This window comes from Bison bison, unplaced genomic scaffold (genome assembly GCF_000754665.1).
Source record: "Bison bison bison isolate TAMUID 2011002044 unplaced genomic scaffold, Bison_UMD1.0 scf7180017864294, whole genome shotgun sequence".
Classification (NCBI taxonomy): domain Eukaryota; kingdom Metazoa; phylum Chordata; class Mammalia; order Artiodactyla; family Bovidae; genus Bison; species Bison bison.
Genome location: NW_011494866.1, coordinates 553,133 through 574,045, shown reverse-complemented (window position 1 = coordinate 574,045; position 20,913 = coordinate 553,133). Strand labels below are relative to the sequence as shown.

General features: G+C 38.9%; 1 protein-coding gene across 2 annotated transcripts in view; it reads left to right on the top strand.

Annotated features, from left to right (window-relative positions):
• Positions 1 to 6: 6 nt before the first annotated feature.
• CCDC50 (coiled-coil domain containing 50) overlaps positions 7 to 20,913 on the top strand; it is an 81,111-nt gene continuing 60,204 nt past the window's right edge. For both annotated transcript variants that reach the window (XM_010850693.1, XM_010850694.1), the window contains exon 1: positions 7 to 178. In XM_010850693.1, the coding sequence (XP_010848995.1) occupies positions 130 to 178 (49 nt within the window). In that variant the 5' untranslated portion in view covers positions 7 to 129. The remainder of the gene's footprint in view (positions 179 to 20,913) is intronic.

Genomic DNA, 20,913 nt, shown 5'->3' with positions numbered 1-20,913 from the left:
CGGGCCCGAGCGCTGCCTCCTGGACTTTGCGCCGCGTCGGGCGCTGCTGCTGCTGCGCGCCGGGCCGTGCTGTGTGCAGGCGGCGGCCGGGAAGCCGGAGGCGAAGCGCAGCCCGGACCCCAGGCCAACATGGCTGAAGTCACCATCGACCAGTCCAAGCTGCCGGGAGTCAAGGAAGGTAGGGGCCGGGCCGTGGAGCGCGCGCCGGGCCCCTCCGGCTTCCAGCGCCGGGTCCTTTCCGAGGGAGGAGGGCCTTCCTAGTCTCGGGGGCCCCCCGCGGCCTTCGCTTGGCGCCCACCGGGTGCCGGCCCGCCCTGGCCGGGAAGAAATTGAATTCCGGTTCTGCTGTGGGACCTTGGGCAAGTCGCCTAAGTTCTGAGCCCCAGTTTTTCTCCACCGTCGGGAGATGGGGGGAGAGGCCAACACCACTCTCATCAAGTGGTTGTGCAGAGGTTCTCTGGAATAGCCGTGCCGTTAGTGAAAGCTCCAGACCTGGGTTCCTCTGACTTATTTCTCTTCTTAAAAATTCAGGCCCAGCCTAACTGGCTTGAAGGCTAGGAAGTGGGGAGTGGTTGACGTTCAGTTCCTTGTGGAACCTTTGTTTTGAAACTTGACTCTTTCCCTCCTTCTGTCTACGTTTCCTAGCGCTGCGTCTGGCTGGCTGACTTTCCCACCTTCTTCCAGGTTTAAAAGTTTAGTCTGGGCACTGCCCAGCGCGAGCAGCCAGATGGGAAGCTGCTATAAATAAGCGTTTTCTCACAAAAAGGAGTAAGCGAAGGGGAGCAGGGGACTCATTGTGATCTTGATTTTTACTAGCTTCCTATACTGATATCCAGATGTAAGAGCTTGATTACTACTGGTCTGGCTTGACTTCTAGCAAGAAGCCCATTGACTTCTTGCCTCTTGTCTTCATCCTAGACCTTTTTTTTTTTTTTTAACTGAGCTCTTGGGTGCTGGATCGCCGTAATCTTTAGTAATCTTAGGCTGTTATTTGTCCCTGGGAAGCATGGAAGTCCCAGAGTGCTATCCGGGCTTGCAGATTGCTTCTGTAGTGGATGTCATTTGTTTCAGCTGACTCTTGTGGTCTTAGTTGTCCTGGGAAGGTGGAATTGAAAAGGATCTTTGCTTTCTTGGAACTGTGTGTTTCATTGCCAACCTGATTTGACTCATAGGGTCTTGTGGCTGCTAGGGCTGAACCCAGGATCCAAAGAAAGCTTGACTGCTTTAGGCCCCAGAGTTCCAAACACCAGGAGACAGTCGCTGGTTTTGTATAGAATTTTTAATGCCTTTCGGCCTGTCCTGTTGTTCCTAAAGGATGTTAGAGTTTTTTAGGCCGGAGATTTTTTAGCAAGCGGTGTTTTTCAACCCTTGAGTTCCCATCCTGGTTTTGGTAAAGGTTCTTGCATTCATATGTAAATGATTTTTTCTTTGCACTGTCAAGGCTGGAGCCAGAGTGGTGGGAAAGGCAAATTTGCTCTTTGAAGGTCCTAGTCTTAGAGATAGTCTTTAACCTTTGTGGTATGAAGTTGTGTGTGTGTGTTTATATATATCCTTGTATATATAATGCTTCCTTGGGGGGTGTGAGGAGTAGGATAAGAATTGGAGTTCAGACACAACCTCAATTTGTAAACTAGGGCTTCCCTGGTGGCTCAGTTGGTAAAGAATCTGCCTGCAGTGTGGGAGACCTGGGTTTGATCCCTGAGTTGGGAAGATCTCCCAGAGGAGGGCATGGCAACTCACTTAAGTATTCTTCTCTGGAGAATCCCGGTGGACAGAGGAGCCTTACGGGCTATAGTCTACAGGGTTGCAGAGAGTCAGACACAACTAAGCACAGCACACAGTCATGTAGTGCTATGAATTTACCTTGCTCCCTGTACATGATAGTGACCTGAAACGAACTTGAAACTCACTTTCTTATGTATGCGTTTATATTACTCTTAGGTCTTTTGGTTTCTAACCAAGATGTGAATGGTTAATTCTAGTATATTCTTTCTCAAGGGTTTCAACAAACACTTTCCATCTATAAATGCGAGATTTTTCCATTGCTAAACTCTGGCGTTTAACTCATTTGGATTGGTTTTTGTTTTACACAACTTGATGTGAGGCAGTCCAGTTTATATAATATGGTAAATTGGTATGGAAATTTATGTAGCTGTTTCATTACATTAGAATTACATATATTAATTTACTTTGAAGGTGGTCAGAAATTGTTGAGAAGATCTTTGTTTTTGTAAGCATGTGATTTTTCTGGTTCAAAGATCATCAAAGGAAATGATACACTATAGTAGGAATGTCCTAATGGCAGTGTGGTTTTTGTTCTGGGAGGTATTCACATCTAATAAAGTGTATCTTTCTCTAATATAAGTCTTGATTATAGTCTGGTTGCTCCCTAATGATTTTTTTTGGACCCTAATTAAAGAAAATAAAGTTGGTGACCATGATTGGGTAAAACATACACAAACATTGAGACTGTTCTTAATATTGAAACTCTAACTCAGTTTGAAAAGGAAGTTTAGTAATAATTTGATTAATATTCTGGCATAGATTTTTAAACTCCAGTTTTAAAAACTCTCTACTTCTCTTATTAATGTAAACCTTTATATACAATTACAATTTGGAATCATTGGGCAGATTCCAGTAGAGACTGAGAAGAACAATGCAGTGGATGTCTGCCCCTTCCCACTGCCCTTTTCTTTAGGAAGGGGCTGGGCGCCCTGGGACTTTTTTTGTGAACTTCTCAACAGAGGTCATGGTAGCGGCTGACTTTAGGGAAGGGGAATATTTGAAAACTTTTTTCTTCTAGGTTAAAAATCTAACACTTGCTTAGTTTTAAGATGGTCAAAGATACTCATCATTTGGACAGACCTTTGAAAAAATAACTACTGCAGTAGTTTTACCTTGGGAAATCCCTCTTAAAATAGGAGACAGAGATGTGTTTGAGTTCATTTGTAGTGAAAAGAATTAAGTCAAGAATTAAGTCTAAGATGAATTTTAACATACATCATTGTTTCTGGGTTTAAAAGCATTTTTTTGGGGGGAACATCTGCATACTTTTTGTAATGGAAATACTGTTGCCATTGTTTAGAAATAATGCTTTATTTCTTTGGAAACATTTGAGGTTCTCTGCTACAAGATTTGAAATAATTCTCAACCATTTTTTTATATCAGTAGATGTATATCTCAAATGCATCGTGCAATTTGTGAATGCTAGACAAAAGTATTCTCCAATAGAAAAAAGTTCCAACAATATTCCACATTTTTTTTTTAGTTTAGATCAAAGCTTTTTTTCCCTTTAAAAAAAAAAAGCACAAACTTAGATTTTTGGTCAGTTTTAGCTTCTTTGCTGAATTTTCTTTCTAAAACCACAATCCAGACTCCCCACTTTTTGCTGTCTCCAGTCTGATTCCCATCGCTGTATGTCTGACTCTTTGTGACCCCCAAGGACTGTAGCCTGCCAGACTCTGTTCACGGGATTTTCCAGGCAAGAATATTGGAGTGGATTGCCATTTCATTGTCCAGGGGCTCTTCCTGTCCCAGGGATCAAACCCATGTCTCCTGCTTTGGCAAGCTGATTCTTTATTGCAGAGACACTGGGGAAGCTGCTTCCATAGCTCTACTTAGTTTGAATTGCTCATGCTAATCTTGCTCTTTCCTGTATTTAGCAAAGTTTTCACATTATCTTAAGATTTTGGTCTGAGAGGTGTAGACTGTGCATCAAAGCCATTTCTAGACTCTTTAAAGTTTATTAATTCCTTTGCAGTTTTTTAGTCATTAGCGTTTTCCCACTTTTAAACATTGAGCATGAAATATACAATCTACAGTCCTCTCATCTACCAGGCCAACCTTCTTTCTTCTTTCCTCTCAGCAGTAAGGGAATTTATTATGTATTATGTATTTTTACTGCCCTTCGTATGGGAAGTTCCAACATCTCCAAAGTTAGTTTACTTGATTAGTATCTGATGAGCACCTGTGCACTTGTGGTAGAGACGTTTCTTGAAATGAAGGTAGCTAGCTATTCTGAGAGCAAATTCTTTTTCTTTAAAGATCAAAGTTAATGATTTTCAGAAATATGCCTAGAAAGCACTGATTCATTTTAGGTCCAGAACACCATAGTGGCAAGATGAGGGTAAATTAAATTAATGGCGTTAAGTCCAGAACTTTAAGCAGAAAGATATAAAATTATGTCTGTTACAGTAAGTTAATCAAGTAGTCCCAAAGATCTAAAGCATGTGGCATGCCCACAAGACACATAATGTGATGGAGGTCTCTAAGAGGTCCATTTTCTGGCTCTCAGACAAACTCAGTTTCTCTTTTCCTCAAAATTCCATAGGTTTTTTTGGGGGTAGGGGGTGGTTATTGTTTTTTAGTGAGACCTGTGCTAAATCTTGACTTAGGTATGTGTCTTGTTTTTCTTTACCTTGATCTGGCTTCACATCTTTCACATAGCTGGCAAAGATTCAGCAAATATGTGAATGTGTGAATGAATAAATGAGTAAATCATGGACTACTAAATTCTCTCTGTTAGTTTAGAAATCCTATCTCTGGCATAATTTCCTGTTCCTTCTCAGAGCATAAGTTCTTAGAGGGCAGAGATAATGCCTTTTAACCTTGATATCATGTATCTTAGTGCCACTATTACAGTTATGAAAATGTTTTATGTATTTTTTTTTTTTCTCAGAGATATGTCTTATAAATGGAATCCATACAAAGTTATGGATAACATAGAAAGTAAAAAAAAAAAGTCATTGCGTGCTCTTCCTTGTGATTTGGAAGGTAATCATTATTAAGAATAAAATTTTAGTAAGAACATTTTTGAAAATGCTATTTGGTGGTTTGAATTTTTTTTTTTGAGTAATAGGTTTAATTTCCCCCCCCCCCTGAGGTAAAATGCAAAGCAGTATCATATAATTTGGAAGCTGAAAAGAACCTTAGATACATATTTTTTAGAGATTTATGTGTGTCACCTATTGTGTGAGGGTAGTTTCACAGTAAAAAGTGTCCTGTGGTGGATGGTGTGATCTTGACTGTGCTGGAAAGGCAGTCCTAAAGAGTTCAAGGAGATGTTCAAGGAGTTGTTGTAAAGAACTCTTGAAATTCCACCCTGAATGCCTCTCACATTGCTATATGCAGGTATGTAGTACCTTCTTAAATAAATACAGTGATTTTTAAAAACTGAAATAGCTGCTATTTGTAAAATAAAGATTATGTTAATAATTCAAGAAATGCCTTTTTTTTTTAAACTGACAAGTACATAAAGGGCAACTTCTCCCTTGTGGGAAACTATTAGAAACCACTGCTCCACCAGATTTTCCAGATGAAAATCTGAGAGCCAGGATGGGGAAGTGAGTTGTAGTAAACTCCTTAGACTTAACATATCTAAAAATTGCCACCTAGGGCCTAAATTTAGAGAAGTTTAGAGTTGAGTATTCCACAGCTCAGTCTTCCCTCCTCTCTCCTTTTACACCTTCCCCTTCCTTTCCCGTCTCCTCCCTTCGTCGCTCTTCTTTTGTTCCCTCTCTGTGTTCTTCTCTCTCTTTTCAGTTATTCTGTAGATAAAAAAGAATCACTCCTGATGTATTTCCTTAATGGGTGTATGTGTGTGTGCTCAGTCATTCAGTTGTATCCTTCTATTTGCAGCCCCATAGACTGTAGCCTGCCAGGCTCCCCTGTCCATGGAATCTCCCAGGCAAGAATACTGGAGTGTGTTGCCGTATTTTTCTTCAGGAAATCTTCCTGACCCAGGAATCGAACCTGCATCTCTTGTGTCTCCTGCATTGGCAGGCAGATTCTGTACTGTTAGAGCCCCCGGAGAAAAACAATGGTATAAAAATAATGAGTGGCAAAACAATTTCAGAGCTTTTTCTCAAGTTGTTTTAGGGATAATGTTTGATATGAATGTTAAAAAGTTGACCTAGGTTTCATTTTATTTTTTAATTAAAAGCTTTTTTTTTTCAGGTTTTTGTTTTGATTCAGCAAATGAATTGCTGCATGAACTACAGGAGGTCATATTCCTGCCTCAGTGGTTTTTCCTACACAGAAGATGCATTTCCTCTCTGTACACTCAACCTGAAGGGGCTAATGTTTAGAGGCTTGGATATTTTAAGACGATTAAACATGTTGTGGAAATAAAGCTGTGGGCCATTATCTTTCCTTAGTTCTCTTCAGAGATGTAGAGTTTTGATTGAGATAAGTGAATTTTTGCCTCAGTAACAAAAAACAGTGTGATACTGCACACTTCTCTTGAAATCCCAGTTTTTTAAGTAAAGGAGTGTATTTTACAATTAACTACCCTGAGCTATAGGGGGGAAAAATAAACCTTATCACAGCTATGTTTGCAATTTCAGATGTAGCCACTGGAAGGATTGTTGGATTAATGCTTTAAGCTGATGACCTATTTAAAAGTGTCCTGTGCTTCAAAACTGTAAAATTAGGGTGCCCTAGATCCTAAATAAGAACTACAAAGGATAATTGGTCTTATATACCTTGGGGTTATATAGACTGTTTATTCCCAGATGTTTGAATTTAGAAATCAGTACAAAGATTTCTAGATACTGTTGTGTGGTTTATGTGCTGTGCTTAGTTGCTCAGTTGTGTCTGACTCTTTGTGACCCCATGGAGTGAAGCCCACCAGGCTCCTCTGTCCATGGGGATTCTCCAGGCAAGAATAATGGAGTGGGTTGCCCTGCCCTTCTCCAGGGGATCTTTCCAATCCAGGGATTGAACCCAGGTCTCCTGCATTACAGGCGAATTCTTTACAGATTGAGCTACCAGAGAAGCCCAGATACTGTTGTGTTGGCTAAAAGAGAAGAGTTTTTCAGTGAGCTGGAACAGAAGACCCAAATGAACTTTTTGGCCAACCCGCTGATTACATTCTTTGCAGCCAAATAGAGAGAAGCTCTATATAGTCAGCAAAAATAAGACTGGGAGCTGACTATGGCTCAGATCATGAACTCCTTATTGCCAAATTGTTATCAGACTTAAATTGAAGAAAGTAGGGAAAACCACTATAGACTATTCAGGTATGACCTAAATCAAATCCCTTATGATTATACAGTGGAAGTGACAAATAAATTCAAGGGATGAGATCTGATAGAGTGCCTGAAGAACTAGAGGCAGTGATCAAGACCATCCCCAAGAAAAAGAAATGCAAAAAGGTAAAATGGTTGTCTGAGGAGGTCTTACAAATAGCTGAGAAAAGGAAAGATATGAAAGGCAAAGGAAAAAAGGAAAGATATACCCATTTGAATGCAGAGTTCCAAAGACTAGCAAGGAGAGATAAGAAAGCCTTCCTCAGTGATCAGTGAAAAGATATAGAGGAAAACAATAGAATAGGAAAGACTAGAGATCTTTTCAAGAAAATTAGAGATTCCAAGGGAACATTTCATGCAAAGATGGGCACGATAAAGGACAGAAATGGTATGCACCTAACAGAACCAGAAGATATTAAGAGGAGGTGGCAAGAATACACAGAAGAACTATACAAAAAAATATCTTCATGACCCAGATAACCACGATGCTGTGATCACTCACCTAGAGCCAGACATCATGGAATGTGAAGTCAAGTGGGCCTTAGGAAGCATCACTACGAACAAAGTTAGTGGAGGTGATGGACTTCCAGTTGAGCTATTTCAAATACTAAAAGATGATGCAGTGAAAGTGCTGCACTCAATATGCCAGCAAATTTGGAAAATTCAGTGGCCACACGACTGGAAAAGGTCAGTTTTCATTCTAATCCCAAAGAAAGGCAATGCCAAAGAATGTTCAAACTACTGCACAATTGCACTCATCGCACATGCTAGCAAAGTAATGCTCAGAATTCTCCAAGCCAGGCTTCAACAGTATGTGAACAGTGAACTTTCAGATGTTCAAGCTGGATTTAGAAAAGGCAGAGGAACCAGAGATCAAATTGCCAACATCCGTTGGATCATCGAAAAAACAAGAGTTCCAGAAAATCATCTGCTTTATTGACTACGCCAAAGCCTTTGACTGTGTGGATCACAACAAACTCTGGAAAATTCTTCAAGAGATGGGAATACCAGACCACCTGACCTGCCTCCTGAGAAATCTGTATGCAGGTCAAGAAGCAACAGTTAGAACTGGACAATGAGCTACAAACTGGTTCCAAATAGGAAAAGGAGTACGTCAAGGCTGTATATTTTCACCCTGCTTATTTAACTTATATGCAGAATACATCATGAGAAATGCTGGGCTGGATGAAGCACAGGCTGGAATCAAGATTGCCAGGAGAAATATCAAAAACGTCAGATATGTAGATGACACCACCCTGATAGCAGAAAGCGAAGAACTAAAGAACCTCTTGATGAAAATGAAAGAAGAGAGTGAAAAAGTTGGCTTAAAACTCAACATTCAGAAAGCTAAGATCATGGCATCTGGTCCCTTCACTTCATGACGAATAGATGGGAAAACAATGGAAGCAATAACAAACTTTATTTTTTGGGGGCTTCAAAATCACTGCAGATGGTGACTGCAGCCATGAAATTGAAGGACGCTTGCCCTTGGAAGAAAAGTTATGACTGACCTAGACAACATATTAAAAAGCAGCGACATTACTTTCCCAACAAATGTTCATATAGTCAAAGCTATGGTTTTTCCAGTAGTCGTGTATGGATGTGAGAGTTGGAGTCTAAAGAAAGCTGAACGCTGAAGTATTGATGCTTCTGAACCATGGTGTTGGAGAATACCCTTGAGAGTCCCTTAGACGGCAAGGAGATCCAACCAGTCCATCCTAAAGGAAATCAGTCCCGAATATTCTTTGGAAGGACTGATGTTGAAGCTGAAGCTCCAATTCTTTGGCCACCTGATGTGAAGAACTGACTCATTGGAAAAGACCCTGATGGTGGGAAAGATTGAAGGTGGATGGGAAAGGGGACGACAGAGGATGAGATGATTGGATGGCATCACCGACTTGATGGACATGAGTTTGAATAAGCTCCTGGAGTTAGTCATGGGCAGGGAAGCTTGACGTGCTACAGTCGATGGCGTCGCAAAGAGTTGGACACGACTGAGTGACTGAACAGACTGACTATTTTTAAAAGGACACCACAAACACGCATACTCGAAGTGGTTTTGTTTTTTTTTTTATGTCACTATTTCAATAAAACAAACACACACATTAAGATATGTAGGTCTTCATATGATATTGGTAACCATACACTGACAGAAAGGCACTGAAAACTTTCTAATAAACCAGAACCAGTGTAAAACCAGTCTTGCTTATATATCAGTGTTTTTTTCTTTTTAGCCAGGCTCATTGATGTGTAATTCATGTATAGTAAAAGTTCTTCTTAATGTGCAGTTCTGAGTTTGACAAATGTTTGGTCTTGTAACCACCACAGCAGTTAAGATATAGAACAATTGCATAACCCCCAAATTGTTCTACCCCTTCCTCCCCACCCCAACCAACCACTGATTTGTTTTCTGGCTTTGTACTTTTGCCTTTACAAAAATGGCATATAAATGGGATCACGCAATAATAGCTTTCTGTGTTTGACTTCTTTCGCTTAGCCTAATACATCTAATACCATGTGTATATCAGTAATTTTGTTCCTTTTCATTGCTGAATTCCAGTGAATGGCTGTACCACATTTGCTTATCCATTCACTAGTTGATGAATATTGAGGTGTTTTTACTTTTGGTGGTTATAAATAGTCTCTATAAACATTTGCATACAATTTTTTTTGTGTGTGTGAATGTGTTTTCACTTCCCTTGGGTTAGCACCTGTGCTTAGTTGCTCAGTCATGTAAGACTCCTTGTGACCCCTTGGATTGCAGCCCGCCAGGTTCGTCTGTCCATGGGGCTTCTCCAGGCAAGAATACTGGAGTAGATTGCCATGCCCTCCACCAGGGGATCTTGCCAATCCCAGGGACTGAATTTAGGCCTCCTGCATTGCAGGCTGATTCTTTACCTACTGAGGCACCAGAGAAGCCCAAGAACACTGGAGTGGGTACTCTATCCCTTCTCCAGGGGTCTTCCTGACCCAGGAAACAAACTTGGATCTCTTGCTTTGTAGGCGGATTCTTTACCAGCTGAGCTACCAGGGAAGCCCTGGGTTAGAACCTGGGGTAGGATTACTGGGTTGTATGGTGAATATATGTTTAGCTTTATAAGAAACTACCAAACTGTTTTTCAAAGTAGCCGTACCATTTTGCATTCCCGCAGGCAGTGTATGTGAGCTCCAATTGCTCTGCATCCTTGTCTGTACTTTACATTGTCAAGATATATTTAAAAAATTTTTAAACAATTTTCTTAAGGGTTTAAATTCTGGTTCTGTTGTTTTGTAGCTGTGATCTAAATTTTAACAGTATAATATTACCTCATGTGGCTTTAATTTGCATTTCTGTAATGACTAGTGATTGGAGACTCTTCTTGTGCTTATTTCCTATTCTTACATCATTTGTTGAAGTGAGTGTTCTAAAGTTTGCCTTTAAAAAAACATCAGGCCGTTTTCTTGTTATTGAGCTTTGAGAACTCTTTATGTATTTGAATTCAACTCTCTTTTCAGATAATATTTTGTAAATATCAGTGGTCTTTGAACCTTGGTGCAATGTTATGAGCTTTGCTGTGAGCAGGTTCCTGCTCTACTTGATATCAGCTGAATCTCTTGGAGATTAGTCCCAGGAAACTGTAGTCTTTTATACCCAGATTATACATTGGGCTTACAATGGACATTTGGAATATACTGACTAAAAATACTGTGGCCACCGTAATGCAGGGATGCATCCTACCCTACTTTAATTTTTTGTTTTTTCAGTAGCAACTCATTACCTTTATCAGCGTTAAAGAATGGCAGCATGTTTTTCCTTTTGGTAATTGAAATTTGTTCCTCTAGGATAGAAGTTTGCAAACTATGGCCTGTGGGCCAGTCCAGCTACCCACTGCTTGTTTTTATACAGTGGAGCTGAATATAGCCTTTACATTTTTAAATGATTGAAGAAAAAGAAGAAGAAGAATGTTTTGTGACAGGTAAAAATGATATGAAATTCAAATTTCTGTGTCTAAAGTTTTATTGGATCATAACTTTGCTCATTTGTCTACATACTGTCTGTGGCTGCTTTTGTGCTGTAAAGGCTGAAATGAGTGAGTAATTACAGCACAGACTATGGTCAGAAAAACTTACATTGTTTACTCTCTGTTACTCTGTGGAGAAAAGATAATTTCTCTTGGACCATTTCAGTGAAACCTTTTAAAAACTTCCCTAATGGTTTTTTTTTTTTTTTTTTTGATGCTTCATTAATCACTATAAACATCAGTTATCAAAACTTTTTTTTGATATAGTGGTGCACTGTTGGAGACTATTATTGGTTGAACCCATGTGACAGCATGTATTATTTTTGTAGTGACTTTTAAAAATATAGACTTACATTTGATTTTCATTTTTTAAAGAAGAACATGTGCTTCTTTGAAAACATCTAGGTACTTCAAAATTGATTATCAAAGTAGAAACCTTATGTAAAGTAAGAATAATCCATTTGCCAGTTCTGAGTAAGGGCCAGTGGGGCTTTCATAGGTGAAGTGTATGAATAAACAAGTTCAACTTTTGAAAAGTTTGCTTATGATTCTTAGTTTATTACTTATTACTGACTCTCTCCAAAACACGCAAACTAACATTTGCATGAATGAAGTGTCACTTTGTCTCTTGGAAACTTGCATCGGAAGTACCTAGGTTGATTTACCACTAAACTTTGAAGGCTCAGTGTGTGATGAGCATTTCCAGTCCTGATGCAGCTTCTCAAGGACCAAAATCAGGGGAGTCTCCCCTGGACTTTTTGGCTGTTATTTTTCCAGTGACTCATAAAGACTGAGTCACTTTCCGTTAACATTACTCAAGGACTTTAATTGCATTTAGTAAAAGCAGGGATGATTTACAAGGATAACTTTACCCCTTCTCTGCCTCCCCATCAACAATTTTTTGTTGTTGTTTTTTGACTATATAGAGAGTCCGTGGTTTACTTTAAATATTACACTCACTAATTTTTGAGTTGCACTTCCCATTAAATACCTTAAAATATTGGCTTTTTCTTTCATATTATGAAATTCTGAAAAATTCAGAATGTTAGGTTTGGCAAATACATTCAGACAATTTTTATTGTCTAGATGGGAAACCAGAAGTAGAGGAGGACAAAGAAGGGACTCGATTAAGATTCATATCCTCCCATCTGCACATGTTCAGTTTGGCCTAACATCTGCCAGCGTCTATTTTAGAAAGGATTTTGCACTCTCAGTGTCTGCCTTTACAAACGTTCCTTATCCTGTTAGTGATTGCCAGATTCTAACTTACCATATCTGCTTCTGTTGTTTCCCCAGTTTTCCATGGTCAGACCTCATTATTTTATTTAAATTGGACTTTAGCTTACCCATGAAGCCTTTCTTTTTTTCTTTTCTCCTTGTAGTTTCCCCATGAAAATGCCAAAGAGCTGATCTTTGAAAGATTATTTCAGCTGTGTGTGTGTGTGTGTGTGTTGGAGGGGAGAAGCTGGAGGTTTAGAAAATGGTTAGTTAGGGAGCTCTTATCAATAGGACTCCAGTTTAATGTGCTTTCAATATCCCCAGATTCCAGGAACTTGGTTGCAGTGTCACTCAAGCTCCTCAAACTGGGATACCTATTGAGGTTTAAAAGCAGTGCTGCCAAATCATTTATAGGACAAACCAGACACTTTGTGAGTAAAAAGGGCAATTTTAATAATTGTACCAGAATAGATATATAAGAGACTGCTGAAATACCACAGGCAGTTGGATATGATCAAGTGAGGTCCTTGTTAAAAAACCCTGTCTGGATATATAAAGTTTTCATTGACACTTACAGCATAAAGAATACCTGTCTCCCATAGACTGTCTTGAGATTCTTAACGGGTTTTCTATTTCATAACTGATACTAAATGAAACATGAAGTCTGTTCTATAGAAGGTAGTAAGATTAAAGTTTCATTAAGCTGTTCATAAATGAGTTTCCCAAAATTCTGCTTTTAGTTAGTTTTCTTTTTGTTTCCTGTTTATCTGTTCTCCCCATATATACCCCTTGAAAGTGGGCAATGGGTGTTGAAAAGATTTGTGCAACTGAGGAGAGGTAAGAAATGCACACATTTCTGATGTAACACAACTATCATTCTCTTCATTTTAAAAGGAGTAGGAAGCTACCATTTTACTCTGTACGTTTCTGCTTATGTATCTTTTCAATAATTGAGCTCCTCCTGGAATTATTTTGCAGTATTTGCTCTAGTTTACCGATACATTAAATAATTTGTCCAGGTTGAAGTCAAGCTTGTGTAAAATTTAGTTTAAGCAGACTAATTTCTTTGGAAAGAGAAGTATTTTGAACCTAGGCTTGTAAGACTTGGTTTCACATTTCCTCATTACTACTCATTTGATGTAAGAACTCAGAGAAAACACTCAATGTCGTTCTTCAGTTTCCTTATCTGTTTATTGGAAATAACATTTACTATGTCTAATACATGGATTTTCCATGAGAGTTAATTGAAGAAATGGATATGAAAATTTTTGCAAAATGCGGTGTTGTATATTCAGTCTCGGTGATATTACTGTTCAAGTTACCCTGTAATACTCCCACTTCTCTTTTTTTCCAGACCATTGTTCTTTGAGCCCTAGTCCTTGACATGATATTTCCTTCTATACTATCCAAATATAGCCTGTTTCTCTCCGCTCATCCTCTCATCACCTCCTCAGGCCCAGCTCAAATGCTGATTCTCTGTTACAGCTACCCTGCTTCTTTGCTGTGTGTCTCCCTAACCTACTTTTGAGGTACTTAACTTCCTTAAGCCACATGTCTCACCCACTGTATTGGTCTGCTGGCTCTCTGTCAAGACAAGACTGGTAGCAGACTGGTCTCAGTACTTTCTGGAGATCCTTATTCATAGGAGATATCCGGAAAACTTGTCAGACTATCTGACAGGCCGATTGACCTGAGCTAACTACACTCATGACACTCGAATAAGAGCTGTGATCATTTACATGAATACAGTGGGACTGAACAGAGGATTAGAGGCAGTCACTTTCACTTTTAGTTGCATGAATTTTCCCCATCTCTCAGGTTTCTGTAGGAGGCTGATTGGTGTTAAGGTTAACTCAAGGCCTAAACACATAGTAGGTTCCTTTGGAAACAATGATCTTACCTGTTTATGGGTTGATTTTAGTTATGTATGACCATATTACTGTGTGTAAATTTTCCAGGATTGTAATATGATATCATTTTGTTGCTGTTACTAAAGGATCCAGTTAGTTTCTTAGATGGCATTGGATTCTATTCAGAATTTTTATGTTTACTATTTTCTTTAGATTTATCCTTAGGAAGAGGGGTCAGAGTTTTAACAAAATAGGTCACATGTAACATGTATTTTTAAGTTCTTGATTATGGAAGTGATTGTGAAGAATGTAAAAGTTATGAGTTAGAAACTAAGAGGATGAATGTACAAATTGTAAACTTGGTATGGTTTATGAGATGAAGAGAGAGTAGGAAGGCATGAGCAAAAGAGCTCAAGAGTTTCTTGCTTTGGGGGTGGATATGTTTAATTCATACTTATCTGAGGGTGGTTTTGTCAATTAGGACATACAGTTTAGTCTGTTTCAGCTTCATTCTGATGTATTAAAAGTTAACCCTTTTAAAAACATACTATGCTACAAAAACCAATTTATATTGGTAATTAGATATTGTAATGGTATTTTTAAATCATCAAAATGACTTTGAATCCTTAAAAAACAAATGAAACAAGTGAATGCTCTAGAGCAGAAAAGGTATTTGGACAGCTTGTCTTCCTGTTCGCTAATGCAGGCTGCCTCTGATTTTCTTTCACTTCCTCTGCAGGGGAATTACATGATAACCAAATATACTGTATTGAAGCCAATTTCAGTAATAACACATAGGGAAATAAATCCAAGGCATCTAGAACCCATTCTTGGTGAAGTTAAATTTGGTGATCTTCAAGATTTCTGAGTATGAAAGGTATTCGCTTTCCCAGGCTGTGCTCCGATCATCTGGCCCCAGGTTAACTAACCTTTTAGTAAATTGCACAGTCCACAGTTGAGTTCATTGGACAGTAAATGAGTCTTAACATGGTCTCATTTTATCATGAAATTGAAGGTTCTGTGAGAACCACTAGTTTAGACAGGATGAGTCTGCCTTTTTATGTGGCACTCCCTGGTGGCTTAGACGGTAAATCGTCTGCTTGCAGTGTGGGAGACCTGGGTTTGATCCCTGGTTTGGGAAGTTCCCCGGGAGAAGGAAATGGCAAGCCACTCCAGTACTCTTGCCTGGAAAATTCCATGGACTGAGGAGCCTGGTGGGCTACAGTCCATGGGGTTGCAAAGAGTCGGACACGACTGAGCGACTTCACTTTCACTTTTCAGAGTGAACAAAAGATTATTTTAAGATTTATTGGTTGTTACTGGTGGCTCAGACAGTAAAGTATCTACCTGCAATGCGCGAGACATGGGTTTGATCCCTGGGTGGGAAAGATCCCCAGAGAATGGAATGGCAGCCCACTCCAGTATTCTTGCCTGGAGAATTTCATGGACAGAGGAACCTGGTGGGCTACAGTCCATGGGTTTACAAAGAGTAGGACATGACTAAGTGACTAACACTTCCACTTTCAAAACTACTGTGGGTGGTGGTGGTTTAGTCAGTCGTTCGTGTCCGACTCTTGTGATCCCATGTATTGTAGCCCGCCAGGCTCCTGTGTTATAAAATTTCCCAGGCAAGAATACTGGAGTGGGTTGCCATTTCCTTTTCCAGGGGATCTTCCTGACCCAGGGGTTGAACCTGGGTCTCCTGCATTGCAGGCAGTCTCCTGCATTGCAGACAGATTCTTAACTGACTGAGCCACCAGGGAAGCCCACTGTATAAATATGTAAAAGCAGATTTTTGCCCTTTTGTATGGCAGAAATAAAACCATCAGCAACAGTGAAGAAAACAATATCTGGTATAAAAGAAAGTGTAACAGTCTTCCTGTATGGATAGTCTATATAGGCTGTGCTTATCACGTTTTTAGATGATGTGCTTATATACTAGAGACAAATGTATATCACTTACACTGAATCAACTACACTTCATACTACTCTCTAAGTTGGAGGAATTACTAAAAATAATTTGAACCATTTCCTTAATAGGTCAGGACATTGAGGTTCTGATTTTGGAAAGTTCTGACTGGTATCTGGAATGAAGAACTGGGCTTTTTGTACTTCAACCTGGGAAAGAGATAGCTAAATGCATGTAGCGTTTTGGTATCTTACTAAATTTTTGTATAGTAAGATACCAAAATGCCATGTGAATTTGGCAGAAAGCTTTTACAGTTCAAGGAACAGAAATTAGGAAAATTTATCTAGTTTTAGGCATGCAGTATTTTAAATCTACATGTTAATATATTGTTTAGATTTTGACTGGCTCTACTTCTACTCAATAGTCTGCTCTCCCACCATACCTGATGGTGATACTTGGATGATTCTTATATTTTGATAAACTGTAACTACCTGACTTTCACATAGAATTCTTCTTTACTTTCTAATCATTAATATTCAACTGAAAAAGTTTGGTGTGGTGGAGCTTATTAAACATTCTAGGCATTATGATTTTCTTATAACTCGGGCCCACAGTGTATATGTGTGGAAAATGTGTTCTCCCTCATGAGAAAACCTATAATGTAGGAAAGAGCTATTGAAATGTGGTCAACTGTTGATTATATTGTAATTCCTTGCCAGGAAATATTTTCATGCATTCATAAGAGAAAGTAGTGATTGCTTATTCCATTATAGATTCTGTATTAGGGAAGTGATAGATCTGTGTTAATCCGTGATTTAGTGGGACCTGACTAAAAGAAATACTTAATAAAAAATAACTAATTATAAAAATTCATTAATTCTGATAAAAAAGTGTTAGTTGCTCAGTCATGACCAACTCTCTGTAACCTCATTGATTGTAGCCCACCAGGCTCATCTGTCCATGGAATTCTCCAAGCAGGAATACTGGAGTGGGTAGCCATTCCCTTCTCCAGGGGATCTTCCCGACCCAGGGATCGAACCTTTGTCTCCTGAATTGTAGGCAGATTCTTAACCATATGAGCCACCAGGGAAGCCTCTAATTCTGATGATACCAATAATAATTGGAAGTTCCATTTATTGAACTTCCTCTTAGCAAGTGACAGATATTTTCTTTGGCCCTTCATTACCTAATTTAGTCCTCACAACATTTATCTTCATTTCACAGATGAGAAACCTGAGGCTCAAAGAGATCAAATAACTTGTCTAAAATCTTTTAGCCAATAAAAGTGCAGTATTTGAATCCTGATCTATATAGCTCTAAAGGTGTTTTTTCTTTTCTGAAATACTTTTTAAACATTAAAAATCCAAATCAGAACCATGATGCCATTTTATGTACTCTGTTTACCTTTGTGTGAAGAAACCTCAGCATACTCCTTATTGGAATTTATTACTGAACTTCAATTTTTGCTTCTCTCTTCCATTCAGAGAGTTTCCAGTTTTCTTTGGGAATAGAGGACAATCAAAAATTCACATCTAATTTAAAACCACTAAGGTGAATACAGATTTCTTCCTCAAAAAGAAAAAAAAAAAAATATCCCCTCTGATGAACTATCAATACACGGAAACCTGAAGTGATTGATAGAATCCTTTCTTAAAATCTGCACACATCTCCCTATTACCTGCTTAAGAAGTTTCTGGCTGTACTGTGGAACTCAGGCTCACTTCTTCCAATTTGCTGTTGGGTCCTTAACCTTCTTCTGTATAGAGTATTTCTAGGAGAAGAACTCTGATTTTAGTGTAATCCTGCTTATAAGAGAAATCTCCTGGTATTCCAAGGAGGCAATCCCCTGGTAAGTGTAAAAACAGTTGATTCTAGGAATGTACCCATGATCTTAAGATTCTTTACCAAAAACCACATTTTTAGTCAGTAAACATGACCAATTATTGAACATATGGCAGCATATCAGAGTAAGATTTCAGAAATCTCGAGATCACCCATTTGTAGCAACCCACTCCAGTACTCTTGCCTGGAAAATCCCATGGACAGAGGAGCCTGCTAGGCTGTAGTCCATGGGGTTGTGAAGAGTCGGACACGACTGAGTGACTTCCCTTTCACTTTTCACTTTCATGCATTGGAGAAGGAAATGGCAGCCCACTCCAGTGTTCTGGCCTGGAGAATCCCAGGGACGGCGGAGCCTGGTGGGCTGCCGTCTATGGGGTCGCACAGAGTTGGACACTACTGAAGTGACTTAGCAGCATACTTTGAGATTTACATAGTCCAAGATGACTGGAAATGTGTGCAGAATTCTGACAAATGGTTATCACAGTGGAACTGTGAGTGTTGCAGTTTGCTTTATGGGAACAGATTGTAAGAATATTTTTCCCATACCTACTTATCCCATGAGCAGTTTTTTTTTTTTTTTTTTTTAAACTTTGAGTATTACCGTTCTCTCAAATTTTTGAAGCTGAAATGAATTTACTAATCCTAACACGAAAGTGCTAGCTAATGTATCTGCTTGCAGAAAAGTTGAAAGTGGAAATGTCTGACTCAAGGATAAATAAAACTTGCAGTAGCTAGTACTTAAGGAAACTTGTCATATGAAGCCAATAAAGGCAAAATGGTTTTTCTTCCCTTGGTGTAAACTTGTACTTAAGTTGGATTGGTGTGATCTTTTGGGTTTTAATGGGCATGACTGGGTTTATCCTACAGAGGTTTAAGGAGATGGGTGGCTTTTCTTTCTAGGCTAAGGCAAACAGAGAAACCAAACCATTTGAGGCCTGCCAAACCATTTGAGGGCTTAAGTGCCAGGAAAAGTGCTTCAAATAGAGGAACAGAACATTGTAGTTTCTTTAGGGATACGTGGAGTAAAAATTAAAGAAATAGGTTTTTTTTTTTTTTCTATGAGGATATTCATAGTGGAAAATTGCTTTGAAAAAATTGTCTGCCACTGCTTATCTAGGGGTATTTTACCCTTTTGAAGACCCCTGTGGTTATCAGTGGTCTGTTGTTTTCTACATAAAAGGTTTATCTCTGTTGAAATCAGTTTGTGAGTACGTTTTTTTAAAAGAAACTGACACAACATTGTAAGGCAATTTTCCAACAATTAAAAAAAATGTAAAAAATACAAATTTCCTCTGATGCTTAAGTACTATAATGGTTATTACTACTCATATTACAGGTGAGCAAATGTAAATGATATTAATTTACTTGAGATTATTCATCTGGTGAGTGTTAGAGCTAGTATTAGAATCTAAGTAAGCATAGTCTTGGTTAAAGTGCATGTGTATGCAGTAGGTATTCACAGAATATCTCCTTACCAGGACTCTGCAGCACACTACAGAAAACACTGTTTAAGAGATTTCATATTTTCCTAAGTGTAATTTGATAGTCATCTTTTTTATGTTTAAATATGAAATTTTATAAATCTATTTGGAAATCAGCTGAATCATTTTAAAGCAGGAGTGTTTCCTTTTTAATCATTTTTAGGTAATGTACACAGTAATTAGCTGCTGTGTAAATTCATATTTTCCTGAATTGTTCTGAAGTGAAGCACCCGTGTAATGTAACTGTTCTTTAAGAAAGCCACCAAAGACAGTAAATTTAGAAGTCTTCTCTGGTTATGATTAATTTAATTTTATAAGACAGTTGAAATTCACAAATGCATTTCTTTGCTAATGAGAATCTAGCATTCTTCGATGAATAATCAGTTAAGGTATTAGAGATCTGATAAGTTTATTTAGTAGCAGTTGTATTTCACAGAATCAAATTACTGTAACTGTATTGAATTAACAGCTCACTTTCCTTTCCAAGAGGATATTTGTTCACTTTGTTTCTGTGACTATATCTGCGTAGTGATTACTTGATAAATGTAGAAAATCTCTTTTTCTTTTCATGCGGCTGAGGTTAGCAAAACTACCATCACATTAAGGCTGAGGAAAAGAAGCAAAAAACACTTTGAAATTAAATCAGTAGCTACTACAAGACTAGAATTATATTTAGGATGGTTGATTGTCCATACTGGCAAAATGAGTTATATCTGTTGGTTAAAATACAAGCACGCATTCTCTCTCTCTTCCTCTTGTACACACACACACACACACACACACACACATTCACGCACACGATTAAAATGGTTTTAAATGCTGCTGAGTGGTCTGGTTGTCTAAACTGATACTGTCCTTTCTATTATACTGTGATTATTGTTTAGAGCAGTGTTGTCCAACAAATCTTCCATGGTGGTGGAAGTACTCTGTATTTCTCATTGTCCAAAATGGTAAGCACCAGTCCTATATGCCTGTTTAGCACTGGAAATGTGGCTAGTGAGACTGAGGAATTGGATTTTTATAATTTAACTTTAGTCAATTTAAATAGATAGCTATATGTGACTAGTAGCTGCCATAAACAATGTGAAAACAATTTTTTTCTGACCCTCAGATCAGATCAGATCAGTCGCTCAGTCGTGTCCGACTCTTTGAGACCCCATGAATCGCAGCATGCCAGGCCTCCCTGTCCATCACCAACTCCAGGAGTTCACTGAGACTCACGTCCATCGAGTCAGGGATGCCATCCAGCCATCTCATTCTCTGTAGTCCCCTTCTTCTCCTGCCCCCACTCCCTCCCAGCATCAGAGTCTTTTCCAGTGAGTCAACTCTTTGCATGAGGTGGCCAAAGTACTGGAGTTTCAGCTTTAGCATCATTCCTTCCAAAGAAATCCCAGGGCTGATTTCCTTAAGAATGGACTGGTTGGATCTCCTTACAGTCCAAGGGACTCTCAAGAGTCTTCTCCAACACCACAGTTCAAAAGCATCAATTCTTCGGCACTCAGCCTTCTTCACAGTCCAACTCTCACATCCATACATGACCACAGTAAAAACCATAGCCTTGACTAGATGGACTTTTGTTGGCAA